The following is a 17,339-nucleotide window of genomic DNA, read 5'->3' as shown; positions in this document are numbered from 1 at the left end:
CAAACAAACAAATCCCCTCTAACACATCAATTCTCAATTCCAATACCCTCCTTCACACACACTCTCCCCAGTTCATCAGGAGAGAGGAGTCTTCCTCTCACACCATGGGCCTCCCCAGGAAAACACTGCAAAGTCCCCAGTGCTTCCACGTCACACACTGCAGCCGCCCGAAGAAAATCTGTAGCGGTGACCATTCTTCCTTCCATGTCCAGCGCTCTCACCACTGTCCATGGATCCAAACTGCTCCTTAGGTCCTTTTAAGAATGCTTTGCCTAGTTCCAAGAAGTGGCCGCCTCTCACCATTTGGGACACCTGTCCCCCCCATATTATTTCCCCTGGGGCCTGGGGCTCTCAGGAACAGAGATCCTTCCCTGGAGGCAGAGGGCTCCACCACACCCTCCCCCTCAGTCTCTGTTCTCTCCGCTTCTCTTCGCGGCCTTGTCACTCCTGGCTTCTAGCCAACCGCCTCCCCCAAGGAGCAGTCTCTGTATTATCAGAAGAACTTGGTTTCGCCCGTGGCTGTGTAAGAGAAAAGTCCAGCCAAAGCCACTCCACTCATCTCCTCCACCTAGGGCACTCTCATCTACAAGCATTTCTTCACCTAGTCAAACTTCTTCTTCTTTCCCATCCTCTTTCTCCTCTCACTCCTCAGCTGGGGAGGATCAGTGTTTTAAAAGCTTCCAAAGGTTCAAAAAGGTTACAAGCTCGGCCTGGTCTGCTGACGGCTGGGCACCTTGCCCCCCCCCCACTTTCTCCTCCTGGCTGTGCTCCCGGCACAAGATAACAAATTTCCAGCCTGCACAGTCTCTGTCATTCTCTCTCCCAGGGGGGGCTGCCCAAACCATCCCAGGACTCCTCCACCCCTGCACCTTGCCGGGGCTCCGGCCTTCCTTCCCAGGCCGCATGGCCTCCCCTCCCCCGCCCAGACGCCGCTGGGCAGGGGAGAGGTCAGAGCAACTCACCGGCCGGACTCCAAAGAGGAAGGTCTTCTCTAAATCCTCTGCTTTTTAACCCACTGAGTGTGTTCTCGGAGGCGTACCCAAATCCTCAGTGGCCACACCAAATGCCAATTTCACATCTGGCCACTGATTGGTTTGACCATAACTTTCCAAAAAAAAAACTCACTTCCGGGTCAAACCATGACACAGGGGGATCACAGCAATTGACCCTTTTGGAAGCCGAGATGAGCCTGACTGGGAAAGACTGGAAGAAACATCCTATTGTGACTGGCCCAGAGGCCCCATGTATTCTAGGCATAGACTTTCTCCGGAATGGCTATTACAAAGACCCAAAAGGACTCAGATGGGCTTTTGGCATAGCTGCCGTAGAGGCAGAAAACATTAAGCAGTTGAACACCTTGCCTGGACTGTCAGAAAACCCATCTGCAGTAGGACTCCTGAATGTGGAAGAGCAACGAGTGCCAATTGCCACCTCGATGGTGCACCGCCAGCAGTATCGGACTAATCGAGATGCCGTGATCCCCATCCACAAAATGATCCGTGAGCTGGAGAGCCAAGGGGTGGTCAGCAAGACCCACTCACACTTCCACAGTCCCATCTGGCCTGTGCGCAAGTCTACAGAGAATGGAGATTGACTGTGGACTGTTGTGGCTTGAATGAAGTGACTCCGCCACTCAGTGCTGCTGTGCCGGATATGCTGGAACTCCAGTACAAGCTGGAGTCCAAGGCAGCAAAATGGTACGCCACTGTTGACATTGCTAATGCATTTTTCTCCATTCCTCTGGCAGCAGAGTGCAGGCCTCAGTTTGCTTTCACATGGAGGGGAGTGCAGTACACCTGGAACCGACTGCCCCAGGGGTGGAAGCACAGCCACACCATCTGCCATGGACTGATCCAGAGTGCACTGGAAAAGGGTGAAGCTCCAGAACATCTGCAATACATTGATGACATCATTGTGTGGGGGAACACGGCAATGGAAGTGTTTGAGAAAGGAAAGAAAATCATCCAGATTCTGCTAGAAGCCAGTTGCGCCATCAAGAGCAAAGTCAAGGGACCTGCCTGAGAGATCCAGTTCCTGGGAGTAAAGTGGCAAGATGGACGACGTCAGATTCCCGCTGAGGTCATCAACAAGATCATCGCGATGTCTCCACCAACCAATGAGAAGGAGACACAAGCTTTCCTAGGTGCCATAGGCTTTTGGAGAATGCACATTCCTGAGTACAGCCAGATCGTGAGCCCTCTTTACCTGGTCACCCACAGGAAGAATGAGTTCCACTGGGGCCCTGAGCAACAACAACCTTTTGCCCAAATCTAGCAGGAGATCGCTCATGCAGTGGCCCTTGGCCCAGTCAGGACGGGACCAGAAGTGAAGAACATGCTCTACTCTGCAGCCGGGAACCATGGCTTGTCCTGGAGCCTTTGGCAAAAGGTGCCGGGGGAGACTCAAGGACGACCACTGGGATTTTGGAGTCGAAGCTACAGAGGGTCCGAAGCCAACTATACTCCAACAGAAAAGGAAATCTTGGCTGCCTACGAAGGAGTTTAAGCCGCCTCAGAGGTGATTGGCACGGAAACACAACTCCTCCTGGCACCCCGACTACCGGTACTGGAGTGGATGTTCAAAGGAAAGGCTCCCACCACCCACCATGCCACTGCTACTACATGGAGTGAGTGGATTGCCTTGATCACACAGCGAGCTCGAATTGGAAACCTGAATCACCCTGGGATTTTAGAAATAATTACAAACTGGCCAGAAGGTGAAGACTTTGGTCTTGCTGACAGAGAGGATCAAGAGCAAGTGACACGTGCCGAAGAAGCTCCACCGTACAACCATCTACCAGCAGAGGAAACACGCTACGCTCTTTTCACTGACGGTTCCTGTAGGGATGAACTGGAAGTGGAAAGCAGCCGTATGGAGCCCCACACGACAAGTTGCTCAAGCTACCGAAGGAGAAGGTGGGTCAAGCCAACTGGCTGAACTCAAAGTTGTTCAGCTGGCCCTGGACATTGCTGAGAGAGAAAAATGGCCAAGGCTCTACCTTTATACTGATTCCTGGATGGTAGCCAATGCTCTGTGGGGCTGGCTGGAGAGGTGGGAAAAGGCCAACTGGCGGCGTAGGGAGAAACCAATCTGGGCTGCTGAGGAATGGAAAGACATTGCCACTCGGTTAGAAAAGCTACCCATGAAGGTCCGACACGTAGATGCCCATGTCCCCAAGAGTCGGGCAAATGAAAAACACCGAAACAACCAACAGGTGGATCAGGCAGAAAAATAGAGGTGTTAAAGATAGACTTAGATTGGCAACATAAGGGGGAATTGTTCCTAGCTCAATGGGCCCATGATGCCTCAAGTCATCAAGGCAGAGATGCCACCTATAAGTGGGCACGAGACCGAGGGGTGGATTTAACCAAAGACAGTATTTCTCAGGTTATCCATGACTGTGAGACCTGTGCTGCCATCAAACAGGCCAAACGAGTGAAGCCCCTGTGGTACGGTGGGCGGTGGTCCAAATACAGGTATGGGGAGGCCTGGCAGATTGACTACATCACACTGCCCCAGACACGCCAAGGCAAGCGCTACGTGCTGACCATGGTGGAAGCCACCACGGGATGGTTGGAGACCTACCCTGTGCCTCACGCCACTGCCTGGAACACCATCCTGGGCCTTGAAAAGCAAGTCCTGTGGAGACTTGCTTTTCAACTTGGAACCCCTGAGAGAATTGAGTCGGACAATGGGACCCATTTCAAGAATGGCCTTATCAACACCTGGGCCAGGGAACATGGTATTGAATGGATATACCATATCCCATATCATGCACCAGCTGCCGGGAAAGTTGAACGGTGCAATGGCCTACTCAAGACTACCCTGAAGGCACTTGGTGGGGGAACTTTTAGAAACTGGGAAATGAACTTAGCAAAGGCCACCTGGATGGTCAACACCAGAGGGTCCATCAATCGAGCTGGTCCTGCTCAGTCTGAACCCCTGCACACTGTGGATGGAGATAAAGTCCCTGTTGTACACATGAAAGGTATTTTAGGAAAGACTGGATTAAGCCCACCTCAGGCAAAGGCAAATGCATCCATGGGACTGTTTTTGCTCAAGGACCTGGTGACACTTGGTGGGTAATGCAGAGAGATGGAGAAAGCCGTTGTGTACCACAAGGAAACCTAGTCTTAAGTGGGAACTGTGTGTAAGGTTTCATTGTGATGCAGATGGAAATAGAATAAGGAGTGGATAATGTCCTGGATTGCCAAGCAAATTGTATTCTATTTGCCATCTGTATGGCAGTTGTCTTAAGTGGGCAGTTTTTCTTATCTCTTCCACAATCACTCCTCCCTCCAGGGAGACATCTGCTGATAACAGGGCATTGAATATCACTGCATGGCTGATGAGAACTACAGCATCTCATTCGGAGATGTGAGCCCAGAGGGAGGAGCCAAGCATTCTTACCCGGGTATAATCTGGAAATTCTGGAACACCAGCACGGCTTCTTCACTGGATTTCCCAGAGGAGTAGCAGCTGCCTCTGCCCCTGGATCTTCAGAGGATTCTGCCTCCTTCTCCAGGATCCCTGCTCCAGCAGAACCATCCCTGGCACTGCAGGAGGGCTGCAGCCACAATTCCAACTGGATTTCTCCAGGATCCCTGCTCCAGCAGAACCACCCCTGGCACTGCAGGAGGGCTGAGCCACAATTCCAACTGGATTTCTCCAGGATCCCTGCTCCAGCAGAACCACCCCTTGCCCTGCAGGAGGGCTGAGCCACAATTCCAACTGGATTTCTCCAGGATCCCTGCTCCAGCAGAACCACCCCTGGCACTGCAGGAGGGCTGAGCCACAATTCCAACTGGATTTCTCCAGGATCCCTGCTCCAGCAGAACCACCCCTTGCCCTGCAGGAGGGCTGAGCCACAATTCCAACTGGATTTCTCCAGAATCCCTGCTCCAACAGAACCACCCCTGGTCCTGCAGGAGGGCTGCAGCCACAATTCCAATGGCACTGCTGCCAGCACCCTGACCCACAGGGTGTCAGGCTGTGTCCTGCCTCTGTCAGTGTTGTTCTATGTACTGCATTGTTTATTTTATCCTTTTATTTTCTTCTCTATTAAAGAACTGTTATTTTCCGCTCCCATATTTTTTGCCTGAGAGCCCCTTAATTTAAAATTTATAGCAATTTGGAGGATGGAGGGGGGAGATTTACAATTTCCATTTCAAGAGAGGCTCCTGCCTTCCTTAGCAGACACCTGTCTTTCCAAACCAAAGGATTCACTTAGTAAGTTATTCTAGTCAAGCGTTAATACACAGACCCTTGTTCTATTTGTCCTTACATTTCTACTTCTTACATAATTTTTCTGCCACTTAGCTATAATTGCAGTTTTGCTGTCTTTGAGGCCTGCCTCTTGCAGCTTTCCCCAAACCCTCTGATTTTAAGGATTCCCACACCCCACCACTGCCAAAACCAATAAATCAGTTTTAAACGCCTGATGTAAAGGTGACATCTCTGGAATCACAGCCAGCTGCAGTTCTGTAGGTTCCGTTGGCCCTTCAGCAGCACCCATTCGGTCTGTCACCCACGAAACACACCCCACAGTTGTGCAGGACCAGTCCCTGTGAGGTTCCCAACACTGCCTGACAGACTGGGAGTTCTGTGCTGCTTTACAGGTGAATGGGGGAGAAATGGAACCCACGGAATAAAACTTGGCCCCCTTTTTGGCAGGGCGATGGTCGCGCTCAGTGAGCGGCTGGGAGTGGGACTGGGGGGTACTGGGGGGACATGGGACCGTGGGATTGGGGTTCTGGGGGGTGAGAAAAGAGAGAGAATAGGAAGTTCCCGTTCCCCTGAATTTGCTGCATAGGGCTTAACAATGAACTAGCAAAAAACCACAGAAGGATGTAAAAGTGTGGACACAGCAGGACAAACGTGGCTGGAACCCGTGGAGGAACAGAAAAAGGGAACTCCAGTGAGGGGTTTTTGGCAAGTTCATGACCACAGAAGGGGCAGTGTCTGCCCAAAATGAAAGTTTAAGGTGAGGTTATCTAGAATATTAGGGCACTCAGTGAAAGCAACACTGAGAAACATTTTTAGGACTCTCCAGGACCATTAAAGGATTTCAAGAAAAAGGTGGAGCCAAGCAACTTATTTCTAGGAAAAACAAAGTTTCTGCACTTGGTAAGGGACACATTTTAATGAATATTTATAGTTGTGATGGATAAATACCCCATGACAAAGTCCCCCCTGACCTGCAGGACCAGGAGAGATCTGCTGTGACTCTGAGCTGATAAAGAATCCCGGCTTTCTGATACCTCCACTTCTATCAGGGAGTTCACTCCAGCCAATTTCGGTATCGGGGCTGGGGGGAACCCTGGGGACTCTTGGGGGAATATGGGACTGAGGGATTGGGATTGTGGATGTGGGGGGACACTGGGGGAGTCACAGGGCTGGGAATGGGGTAATGGGGGGCTCTGGGGGAAAATGAGGGGGGACACAGAAGATGGTGGGAGTGGGGTCATGGGGCGACTGGGGGACACTGTGGGGGCAGGGGGCGATGCCTGGATTTGAGTTGAGGTCCTGGGGTGACACTGAAGAAATTGGGGAATGGGAGTGGGAATGGGGTCAGGAGACAGGCTGAGGAGGACACTGGGGGGCTCAGGGAGTGAGCAAAGGATTTGGGTGGGAATTCTGTCAGGGCGGAGGGGACCTGTAGTCAAGGGAGTAAGACTGGGCTTCTGGGGACCAGGAGGACATGGTACTGTGGGATTGGGATTGGGGCCCCTGGGGGGGCTGGGGGACATTGGGAAGGCATAAGTAACCCCAAGATTCAGGATCAGGGACCCCAGCCATGCCCAGGGGTTGGCTTGCCAGGAGTGTCTCCCTTCCCCCTGGGCTGACCCCATTCCCCTCCCCAGTCCCTCACTGAGGAACCCTCCCTGTGTCTCCTCTGTGTCCCTTCTGTGTCCCCCAGTGTCCACCCTGGTCCCTGTGACCTCTCCACTCCATGGCCCTTCTGGCTCAGACCCTGGCACTGCTGACAATGACCGTGGCCACCGTGGCCATCAAGGTGGTGACCCTGGACATGGCCCCGGACTCCTTTGATGACCAGTACCGGGGCTGTGGCCCTGCTATGACTGAGGCCTTGCCGGCCCTCAACCGCTCCGACTTTGAGCACAACCCTCTCTTTGCCCAGGCCTGGCCCAAGGCCAGAGCCGAGTGGCAGAGTCGGGGGTCCCCTGTGTCCCCTCTGTCATCCCCAGCCCAGGCCATCGCCCTCATGGCCTACACGATGGATGATGTGTACAGAGAGTTCAATGCGGCTGTCCGTACGGCTGGGCAATCCAGCCAGGAATACCGGGACAACTTCCACTTCAAAACGCTGCATTTCCTGCTGACCCAGGCCCTGGTGACACTGAGGGACACTCAGGGACCACAGTGTCACAATGTGTACCGGGGGGTGCATGGGGTCAGGTTCAAGGCAGAGTACGGTGATATTGTCCGGTTCGGTCAATTCACGTCAGCATCACAGAGTGGAAAAACTGCCGAGGGCTTTGGGATAGACACATTGTTCCATGTGTACACCTGCCATGGAGTGGAAATCCGGGAATTCTCCTACTATCCTGGCGAGAAGGAGGTGCTGATCCCACCCTTTGAGACCTTTGAGGTCATAGAAGTCAGCCAGGAAGGTGGAACTGCATGGGTCCAGCTCCGCTCCACCGGGACCTTCAGCAACTACAGCTGCGAGTGGCTGCAAGGTGACACCACAGGGGACAGCCTGGGGCGATGGGGACACCCACTGAGGCCCATAAGAAGGCACAGGAACAATGGCACTCACTGGGCATGGGGGACAGGGACATAGGCCCCCGCTGTGTTTGTGGGGATAGGAGCACCCACGGCTGGGAACAAGGACAGGGATACCCTGTGCTGGGGACACTTCCTGGGGGTGGGGGGTCAGCAACACCCAGCGCTGGGGAGACCAACAGTGGACAGGGGACACCCATGACAGGGCACAGATAGTGGGGACACTCACTGAGAGTTTGGGGACAGGGATAGCTTATGCTGGGGACACCAAGTTTGGGGACACCCATTGTGGGCACAGCGACAGGAACACCCATGACAGGGCACAGGGTTGGGGATCCCCACTTTTGGGAGGGGACAGGGTTCAGGGACACACCAGCCAGGGGACAACTGGGACAGAGACAGGGACCTCCCCATTCTGATCCTGTCACTGCGCACCAAAGGCAGTGTTGTGCGGACAGGCCCTGAGTGCTGGAGGTGGGTGGGTTGGGACCCCTTGTGGCACTTCCTGAACCCCTGTCACTCCCTGTCACCCACCATGGCACCCTCTGACTTCTGCAACCCCTGTCACCTCTGAGCCTGCCATGACCCCCCTGACCCCCCTGGTGCCTGTAGCCCCTCGTGCCCCCTCCAACACCCTGTCAGCTGACACCTCATGGCCCCCATGTCTCCTGTCACCCCTAACCCCCCATTATGGTCATCCCCAACCTCTCACTGCCCCCATGATCCCCCTGACGTCCCTCTCTTTGTCCCCCAGGTGGGAGTGTCCCCAGGGCCCCATTCCATGTTGGAGGACTCCTGCTGGCCACCTCAGCCCTGGCAGTGGCCACAGGGATCCTCTGAGCCACGAGACCACCATGGTGTCCAAGGTCACTGTGGTCACTCTGGCAACCATGGCCACCATGGCACCAAGGTCACTGTCATCACTGTGGCCAGCACAATCAACAATACTACCATGACCACTAGAGAAACAAGGCCACCAAGGCTACAAAGGCCACCACAGCCACTCTGGCCACCTTGTCAGCTATTGCCACCATGAGGTCACTGTGGCCACCACTGTCACTTTGGCACTGTGGCCACCACAGCCACTCTGGCCACCACGGTCACTGTAACCACCAAGGCCACTGTGGCCACCTTGATCACCAAGACTCCTTGTGCCACAAAGTTACAACAACCATTGTGGCCACTGTGGCCACCAGTATCATTGTGGAAAGCATTTCTATTAAATAATTCTCTCAAAACAATTCCATTAAATAATTCTGACAAAGCCAGCAAAAAGTGACAATTCTTAAGCAGGGGTCAATGTCACTCCCCACACCAACACTCGTGGGAATGTCTCTTTCTCTCAGCCTCGAGGAGGATCCTTAGGGAGCATCCCCTTCCCAAGAGAGGAAGCAGACACATATTTCATTTCAAGCAGGAACAGGGGAGAGGAATCTCTGTCTGAGAGGGGACTGGACATTCCCAGGGTCAGCTGATGGACGGCCAGGCCCAGCTCTGGTGGTTTACCCTCAGTTGTCAGCTAGGGGTTGGTAATTTGGGCTGGTTTTAGCTCAATTCAGCACCAAAATCAGCACTAGGCCCTTCCCAATGCAGCCCTGATGGCCACAAATGGGGCATTGTCCCTTGGGCATATTTCAGTCAGGGAATCCTATCAGATCCTGCACTTCAGGGAGACCTTAAAGGCTGGAAGTTGTGAGTTTTGAATGGGAAGGGCAGGTCTTGTCCCTGGGGAGGGACAGTGCTCAGTCTCAGTCCAGGCTGGGTGGGATCTGCTGGAGCATTTGTAGAGAAGAACCTGGGGGTGTTGGTGGGTGACCAGTGGAGCTGGCTGTGTGGCTAAGGACCAGGAGGGATCGAGGGGACATTGGGAAGGGTAGGCCCAGGAAGTTGGGCAGTGTTTGTGCCCCTCTGCCCTTCCCAGTGAGGCACATGGGGAGTGACGTGTCCAGCTGTGTCCAGTGCTGTATCCAGTTCTGCCCAGTGCCTTGTCCTATCCTGGGCTGCTCTGGACCCAGTCCTGGTCTCATGGATGATGCTGTCTGAGCTGGGAGGTTGGGCCAGATGCCCACTCTGGGTCCTTCCAGTCTGACCCATTCTGGGATTTGGGCATTTTGGCAGTTGCGGTTCAGGAATTGTCCACTGGAGGGCAGCAGGGAGTGCGGGGAAATCAGCGGCACTGTGCATGTGCTGCCCCCAGCTGCAGTTCTGGGTGCCAACAGCAGGTGGCAGCACGAGCTGCTGGCGCTGCCAAGCACCTGCCCCACCCCATCCCGGCCCTGGGGGCTCTGCAATGGTTTGGGATGGAGCGATATTAAAGCCCGTCCAGTGCCAGCCCGGCCATGGGCAGGGACATCTTCCCCTGGGCTGGGATGCTCCACAACCTGCCCAGCCCAGCCATGAACCCTTCCAGGCATGGGGCAGTCACAGCTTTGGTATAGATGGGTAATGTGATGATTTGCTCTCACAATTAAGGGTTGAATATTATGTGTATGTAAAGAAAAAGGTTGTTGATTTTTGGTTATTTTTTTTGTGGTTTGGTTTTTCAGACACCCTCTGTTCACCCCATATTCCCCTCTTCCCCCTCTGTATTGTTGCCAGCAGAAGGCCCTGGTTGTCAGGGCTTTCAGGGACATGTGGAGGGAGGGCGTGTACCTGTGCCCCTTGCATGGGGCAGTTGGGAAAGGGTCAAGCCCGGGGAGCTGTGGAGGCATGACATGACAGCACCCTACCTCCAATCAGACTGCAGGGAGGACTCACCAATGGAGAGCAAGGAAGAGTCAGCTGGAACACTTTGGGAGGGGCCAGGGATATAGAAGGAAAATTTTTGTATATGTATGACTACATATGGATATGTGTTTGGTTGATGCAACTCCAGGGGTATAAAGAACAGAGCCGCCATTTTGTGGATGAGGCTCTGGCTGCAGCTAAGCACACCGCTTAGGGTTCAATGGAACATTTTCTCTGTCTACATTTTGGTTCGAAAAATTCACCTTGCCAGAGGTTTCCTTGCACCAAGGAGACAGAAGTGCCCTATAATTTTATTAATGAACAAAGGAAGAGTCCATGGGCAATTTCCCCATGGGTTGTGTCAAGTTGCTGGATGATGCAGCCTTCTTTTTATCCCAATTTCCCAGCCGTATCACCCTCTTCCTTTCCCCATTGGCTGAAGTACTCGGAAGGTGCAGACTTCCTAATCCAGGCACTGCACGCCCCCTTTGCTGCACACCCGGCAGTTGTGTAACACAGACACGTGACCATTAAAATGAGCTTTCACTCCACCCTCTGTGGGAAAATCAATATTCATAAGCCTGTTAAGTCTTTGTTCTTCTTCTTGAAGTTCCAGAATTGGGCAGGACCTTGGCTGAGCAGCAGTCCATGTCGATGCGGAACATTATCTGAAACTGATTGTTTATCTGGTAACTTCCTTATCTACAAGTCCCTGGCCCTATCCACCACCAGATTCACACAATCTGTTTGTAAAGACACTTTCCTCTTATTCCTTTCAGAGTTGAATTTATTGTGGCACAGAAATAGATTTTGGTTGGGTTTAAATCCTGAATATGTGTAAAACCACAGAATTTGGGCAAGAATGCAAATGAATAAATTTCTTAAGAAGGAAAAGGCAGTTGGGGGAGAGAGGGGGTGGGGAAGATTTTTGTTTTTCCTCTTTTCTTCCTCTCCTCTTCTCCCTTTTTACCCTTTTCCTCCTGGGAAAATAGCAGTGGTGGCCTTGGTGACCACATTTTTCTGGGGATCATGGTGGCCATGGTGATTGTGGAGACCATGGTGACTGTGAGAAACAACTGCTCACTTTAAAATTTTTACAAGTTTTTTAAACCCCAACAAACACAACAAAGGGACTGAATGAGGAAAATAGGCAGCACTGGCAGCGTGGCCGATTTCCAGCGGCACATCCCCAAAATGGCAGCTTTGCCTTTTATACCCAGTGCTGCATCAGCCAACCCTGGCTCTCCCAAAGTCTGCCATTCAACCCTTCATTGCTGTCTCTTGGTGGAGACCTTCTTGTAACTTGACTGGAGGTGAAGTGAGGTGAGGTGAGGTGAGGTGAGGTGAGGCATGCCATGTCTCATCAGCAACAGGTTTTCCCCATTTCCAACAGCCCCATGAAAGGGGCACAGGTACATGTCTGGTCTCCACATGTTCCTGACAACCTCGACAATCAGGGCCATCTGGTGGGAACAGTACAGAGTGGGGGAAGGGGGACAGCTGGGAGAGCAAAAGGTGTCCCAAAACCGAACTGCAATCACATAATCATAAATCAACAAAACTCCTCTTAATAGACACATAATATTCATCCCTTAATTGTGAGAGTCAATCATCACATTACCCATCTATAACAAAGCTGTGGCTGCCCCATCCATGGTGGTGTTCAAGGCCAGATTGGGCAGGGCCTGGAGCAGCCCAGCCCAGGGGAAGATGTCCCTGCCCATGGCAGGGCTGGCACCGGACGGGCTTTGAGGTCGCTCCAGCCCAAACCATTGCAGAGCCCCCAGGGCCGGGATGGGGCTTGGCAGGCAGCACCAGCAGCTCGTGCTGCCGCCTGCTGTTGGCACCCGGAACTGCAGCTGGGGGCCGAGCATGTGCAGTGCTGCTGATTTCCCACGCTCACTGCTGCCCTCCGGTGGACAATTCCGGAACCACAAGTCCCGAAGATGTGCTGGTATAGAGGGAAAAATCCCTGATTTGAAAAGCAAAAGAGGTTCCTGAGCAAAACATCAGGGTTTTTTTTCATAAATAAATGGGTGGTTTTACTGGTTTGAGAGGAAGTTGGGTGGTTGTCGTGGTTTGAGAGGAAGTGGGTTTTTTGGGATGCTGTGGTCAGACTAATAAATGCTCAGATTTGAATATTGACACCTGCTGTGGCCACTGAGGACATGGATATGCCTCTGGGAACACAGAGGGGGTTAAAAGCAGAGAACCCCCAGGGAGAAGCTCTCTTGGGTTTCATCAGTGAAAGAGGTCAGACCTCTCCCACCCAGCTGCAGGCTGGGTGGGTGAGGGTAGGCCATGTGGTGAGGTAGGCCAGGCCTTGGACAGCGAAGGGAGGTGAAGGCCCCTGCAGGAAGGAAGGGTGGAGGAACCCTGAGACACCTCGAGCAGTCCTCCCCCCCCCCCGCCCCACACCAAGAGAGAGAGAAAGAGAGCTGGTGTCTGTGCCTGTGCCACCTCGAGATTTGATAGCACGGCCAGCCAAGAAAGAGAAGAGGGGTGTGCGGTGAGAAAGTGCCCAGCAGGGCAGCCGTGGGAGTTCTAGACAGGCAGGACCTGAGATTTTTAACCCTTTTCTTGGATGATGGAAACATTACAAATGCTGATCCTCCTGGAGTTGAATGAGAAGAGAGAGAGAGATGAGATAAGAGGAAATGGGCCACCAGAGAAGTTGAGAAAAATCTTAGGTGAGAGGAGGTGATGGAGTGGCCTTTGGCAGGACTGTTCTTTTATAGCCATAGACAGAACCATTTTTCCCCTGTGACACAGAGACTGCATTTAGGGGGGAGGCAATGGCTTGGAGCCACGAGAGTGCAGTGATGTGATTTGAAGGAGTGCATAGACAGAGACAACGGGTGAGGAGGGTGGTGGTGCCCTCCATCTTCAGGGAAGAAGAAGAAGATCTCTGTTCTTGTGACCCCTCAGTCCCAGGGGGTGAAATCTGGGGGAGACAGGTGTCCCAAAAGTGAGAGACTGTGCTTTTTTTGGAACTGGGCAAAGCACCCTTTAAAAGGAAAACCCTAGAAGCAGCTCTGGTCCATGTGCAGTAGTGAGAACACTGGGCATGGAAGGACGATATCACGATGGCAAAATGACCTCCGGGCGGTGCCACATCAGACATGAGGACGCAAGAAGTTTCAACTGTGTTTCCTGAGGAAGCCTATGGTACAGGAAGGACTCCTGTCTCCTTGATCAACTGAGAATTGATGATCTAAAGGGTGGTGATAGACTGAGAGTTGATGATCTGAGGGGTGGATGTATTAGAAATTTGGTGGTGGGGAGGAGGAATGTTTTTGGAAAATTTTCATTCCGAGCTCTGTGTGTTTGTCTTTATATATAGTTGTACGCTAATAAAGCTTTTTTTGCCCTTTTGTTCTTAAGCTGGAGCCTGCTTTGCTCTATTTCTAATTACATCTCACAGCAGAAACCAGAGAGAAAGTATTTTCATAAAGGCACTAGCATTGCACCAGGCTCAAACCATGACAGTGGTGCTGCCTGTGTCTCCATTTCTCCATTTTATTTTTCATCCTTCTTCATTCTTTTTGTTTTTCTTTTTTTTCCTCCCAATGCTTCTTCTGAAGTGTTTCCTGAAATGAGGAACTTTGGAACTGGCACTGAACTGATCATTCATCTGTTTTAAATAGAACTGGGCAGCCCCAGCCAGCTCCCTCAGCCCTTCGTGGTGCTCCAGAGCCTTCCCCAGCTCCATCCCTTCCTTGGACACACTCCAGCCCCTCCAGGTGCTTTCTGAGGGTCTGCAGTGAACGAGGAAAAGGGGAGGGACATTTCTCCAGCACTACTTTGAAGAGCTAGGTTTAAAAAATGAAGCTTTAAGTTTCCTCTAACAAAAACTCCAGGAACGGTTTATTTTAGGAAATGAGCTGCCCTGCAGGAAGGGCATTAAAGGAGCTGTAGTGGATACATCAGGTGAGCCAGAAGCAGAATTTTGTATACTTTTGAAACACCAGGCAAGCAAGGATCAAATTTCTGATAAACATTTGGTGCACCAGGTCAGCAAGGATCAAATTTTGATACATTTGTTATATGGCAGGTGAGCAGGTATCAATTTATTGCTACATCGGGTGAGGCAGCCAAGGAGCATTAGCAGGTGGCCGTGACATTGCCACTGCCAAACCCCTCCATTGGGAAGTGCCCAAGTGGCCCCAGGCACTGCCCAGTCTCTGCTGTCTGTGCTGTCCTGGGCTGTCCTGGCTGCTCCAGCCCACCTCGTGCTGGTCCTGCTGCCCTGGCATGGCTCCTTTGCTGGGCAGCTCTCAGAGGGGCTTTTCCAGGATGGACACCTTGTTACAGTGACCATGGTGACCACAGTGGCTGTGGTGGCCACGGTGACCTTGGTCACCTCGGGAACCATGGTGGCCATGGTGGGCTCAGTAGTTACGGTGACCACGGTAGGGACAGAGGGCACGGTGACATCATGGGTCACTGTGGGCACAATGGCCATGCTGACCATGGTGTTTCCAATGCCCAGTGTGGCCAGAGTGGTCATAGCGGTCAAAGTGGCTGCAGTGGTCGTAGTGGAAATAACGGGCACAGTGGGCACAGTGGACAAAGGGACCATAGTGGTCATAAGGGTCTTGGTGGCCTTGGTGGCCTCATTTCTCTGGGGTTCCTGGTGCCCTTTGTCCTGGTGGCCTTCCACAGTGGCTTCCAAGACCACAGTGACCTTGGTGGCCTCGTGGCTTAGAGTGTTCCAATGGCCACTGCCATGGCCATGGTAGCCAGGAGAAGCCCCCCAAGGTGGGGGGTGTTCCTGGGGAGGCTCCCACCTGTGGGGACAAAGAGAGGGGTCAGGGGGTTAATGGGGTGAGAGGGCCAAGAGGCCATGGGGAGGGAAGGGGGTGATGGGGGGGCCGTGAGGGTATGGGGTCAGAGGGGGCCATAATGGGGTCCATTTCCCCACTACCCAGCCATGTACCATGTACCTTGTCCCCCCAGCCTCCACACTGGATGTCCCTGTTTCACACACGTGGCACTGGGTGTCCCCATCCCCTGTGCCCAAGCAATGCTGTCCCTCACCTTGTCCCCAGCTCTGGGTGTCCTGCCTCCTGCCCACAGTGGGTGTCCCTGTCCCCTCTGGGCCATGGGTGTCCCCTGCATTGTGTGTCCTTGTCCCCAACCCTCACTGAGTGTCCCCATCCCCCCAGGTTGTTCCCAAGTTGTCACCTCTCAGCCACTCGCAGTTGTAGTTGCTGGAGTTCTCAGTGGAGCGAAGCTCAATGTTCATCGTGCTTCCTTCTCTGTTGACATCAGTGACCTCAAAGGTCTCAAAGGGTGGGATCAGCACCTCACGTTTTCTAGGATTGTAGGAAAAAGCCTGGATGTCCACGCCGTGGCATGTGTGCACCTCGAACATCGTGTCTGTCCCATAACTCTGGGCGACTGCTTTTTCCAGCGATGACGAAGCGAATTGACCAAAGCGGACTTTATCGCCAGTCTTCACCTCAAACTGGTAGCTTTTTATTCCCCGGAAGACGCTCTTGCAATCATTAGGGCTTCTCAGCTTCTGGAGGGCCTGGGTCAGCAGGAAATGCAGCGTTTTGAAGTGGAAGTTGTCCCGGTATTCCTGGCTGGACTTTCCAGCCGTGCGTACCGCCTTGTTGAACGGATCGTACACGTCCTCCATCGTGTAGGCCATGAGGGCGATGGCCTGGGCTGGGGACAGGTGGGATGAATCAGACCCCCTCTTCTGCCACTCGGCCGTGGCCTTCACCCAGGCCTGGGAAAAGTCCTTGTTCTCCTGGAACTCGGAGTGGTTGAGGGCTGGCAATGCTGCGGTCATGGCAGGGCCACAGTTGAGGTACTGGTCATCAAAGGAGTTCTGGGCCATGTCCAGGAGCTCCACCGTGATGTCCGCAGTGGCCACGGTCATTGCCAGCAGTGCCAGGGTGTGAGCCAAGGGGGCCATGGAGAAGAGAGGCCACAGGGACCAGTGTGGGACACTGTGGGACACAGAGGGGACATAGACGACAGACTGTGTGACACAGGAAGGACACTGGAGGGCACCAGGGGATGCTGAGGGGACACTGATGGGACAGAGGGCACTCTGAGGGACATGGTGGGACATAGGGAGACTTCCTTGGTGAGGGGCTGAGGCCTGGCCAGGAGACCCCTGGACATGTCCTGGAGCCTGATCCCAAATTCTGGGCTCATTCCTGGTTGCGCCAGTGTCCCTCAGACACCCCTGACTCCAAACCCCACTCCCACAGTCCTATATCCCCCCTCAAAATGTCTTGTCAGCCCCTCTGCAGGACCCTGACTCAAATCCTGGGGTCACTTCCTGATATCACCCCTCCCCCGCCACCAGTAACACCAGTGACTCCCAATTTCACACCCATAGGTCTCTGTCCCCCCCTCCTGCTGTTTCCCAGTGCCTCCATTACCCCAATCCCTCTCCCAATCCCTTGTACCCCTCCCAGTGACCCCATGTCCCCCAGGACCCTGACCCAAGGTTTGGGGTCCCCAATGTCCCTGTCCCCTCCCCCCTTACCCAACTCTCAGTCCCATGACCTCCCCTGCAACCCCTGGACCCCTATCCAGTCTTATGTGCCACCCAAGTGTCCCCCAGTACCTCACTGCCACTCCCATGGTCCTGTGTCTCCCATCGCTGGCCCACGGAAAACCCCAGGACCCCAGTCCCTTGACACCCCCACTTCCCCCATTTCAGACCCCAATCCCACAGTCCCATGTTCCTCCACCAAGGGTCCCCAGCCCCTGATACTAAAATTGGCCAGACTGAATTCTCAGATGGAACTGGAGGTATCAGATAGCTGGAATTCATCCTCAGCTCGGACTCACAGCAGATCTCTCCTGGTCCTGCAGGTCAGGGGGAACATTGCCAT

At 53.4% G+C, this 17,339-nt stretch overlaps 2 protein-coding genes across 2 annotated transcripts; one reads left to right on the top strand and one right to left on the bottom strand.

Annotated features, from left to right (window-relative positions):
• Window positions 1–6,952: 6,952 nt before the first annotated feature.
• On the top strand, window positions 6,953–8,589 carry LOC311159203 (erythroblast NAD(P)(+)--arginine ADP-ribosyltransferase-like; the record flags this gene model as incomplete). Its single annotated transcript, XM_084215147.1, has 3 exons — window positions 6,953–7,786; window positions 8,362–8,386; window positions 8,504–8,589. The coding sequence occupies 3 exons, from the start codon at window positions 6,953–6,955 to the stop codon at window positions 8,587–8,589; spliced, it is 945 nt and encodes a 314-aa protein (XP_084071273.1).
• A 6,591-nt stretch (window positions 8,590–15,180) lies between these two features.
• LOC311158780 (NAD(P)(+)--arginine ADP-ribosyltransferase 2-like) lies at window positions 15,181–17,339 on the bottom strand (the record flags this gene model as incomplete). The annotated part of the gene is made up of 3 exons (XM_084214392.1): window positions 15,181–15,266; window positions 15,664–16,439; window positions 17,296–17,339. 3 exons carry the CDS (start codon window positions 17,337–17,339, stop codon window positions 15,181–15,183), a joined length of 906 nt encoding a protein of 301 aa, XP_084070518.1.

This window comes from Fringilla coelebs (assembly GCF_963513975.1).
Source record: "Fringilla coelebs genome assembly, chromosome: 1".
In the NCBI taxonomy this organism is placed as follows: domain Eukaryota; kingdom Metazoa; phylum Chordata; class Aves; order Passeriformes; family Fringillidae; genus Fringilla; species Fringilla coelebs.
The sequence above is the reverse complement of the archived record's forward strand: the minus strand, read 5'-3'. Positions and strand labels throughout refer to the sequence as shown.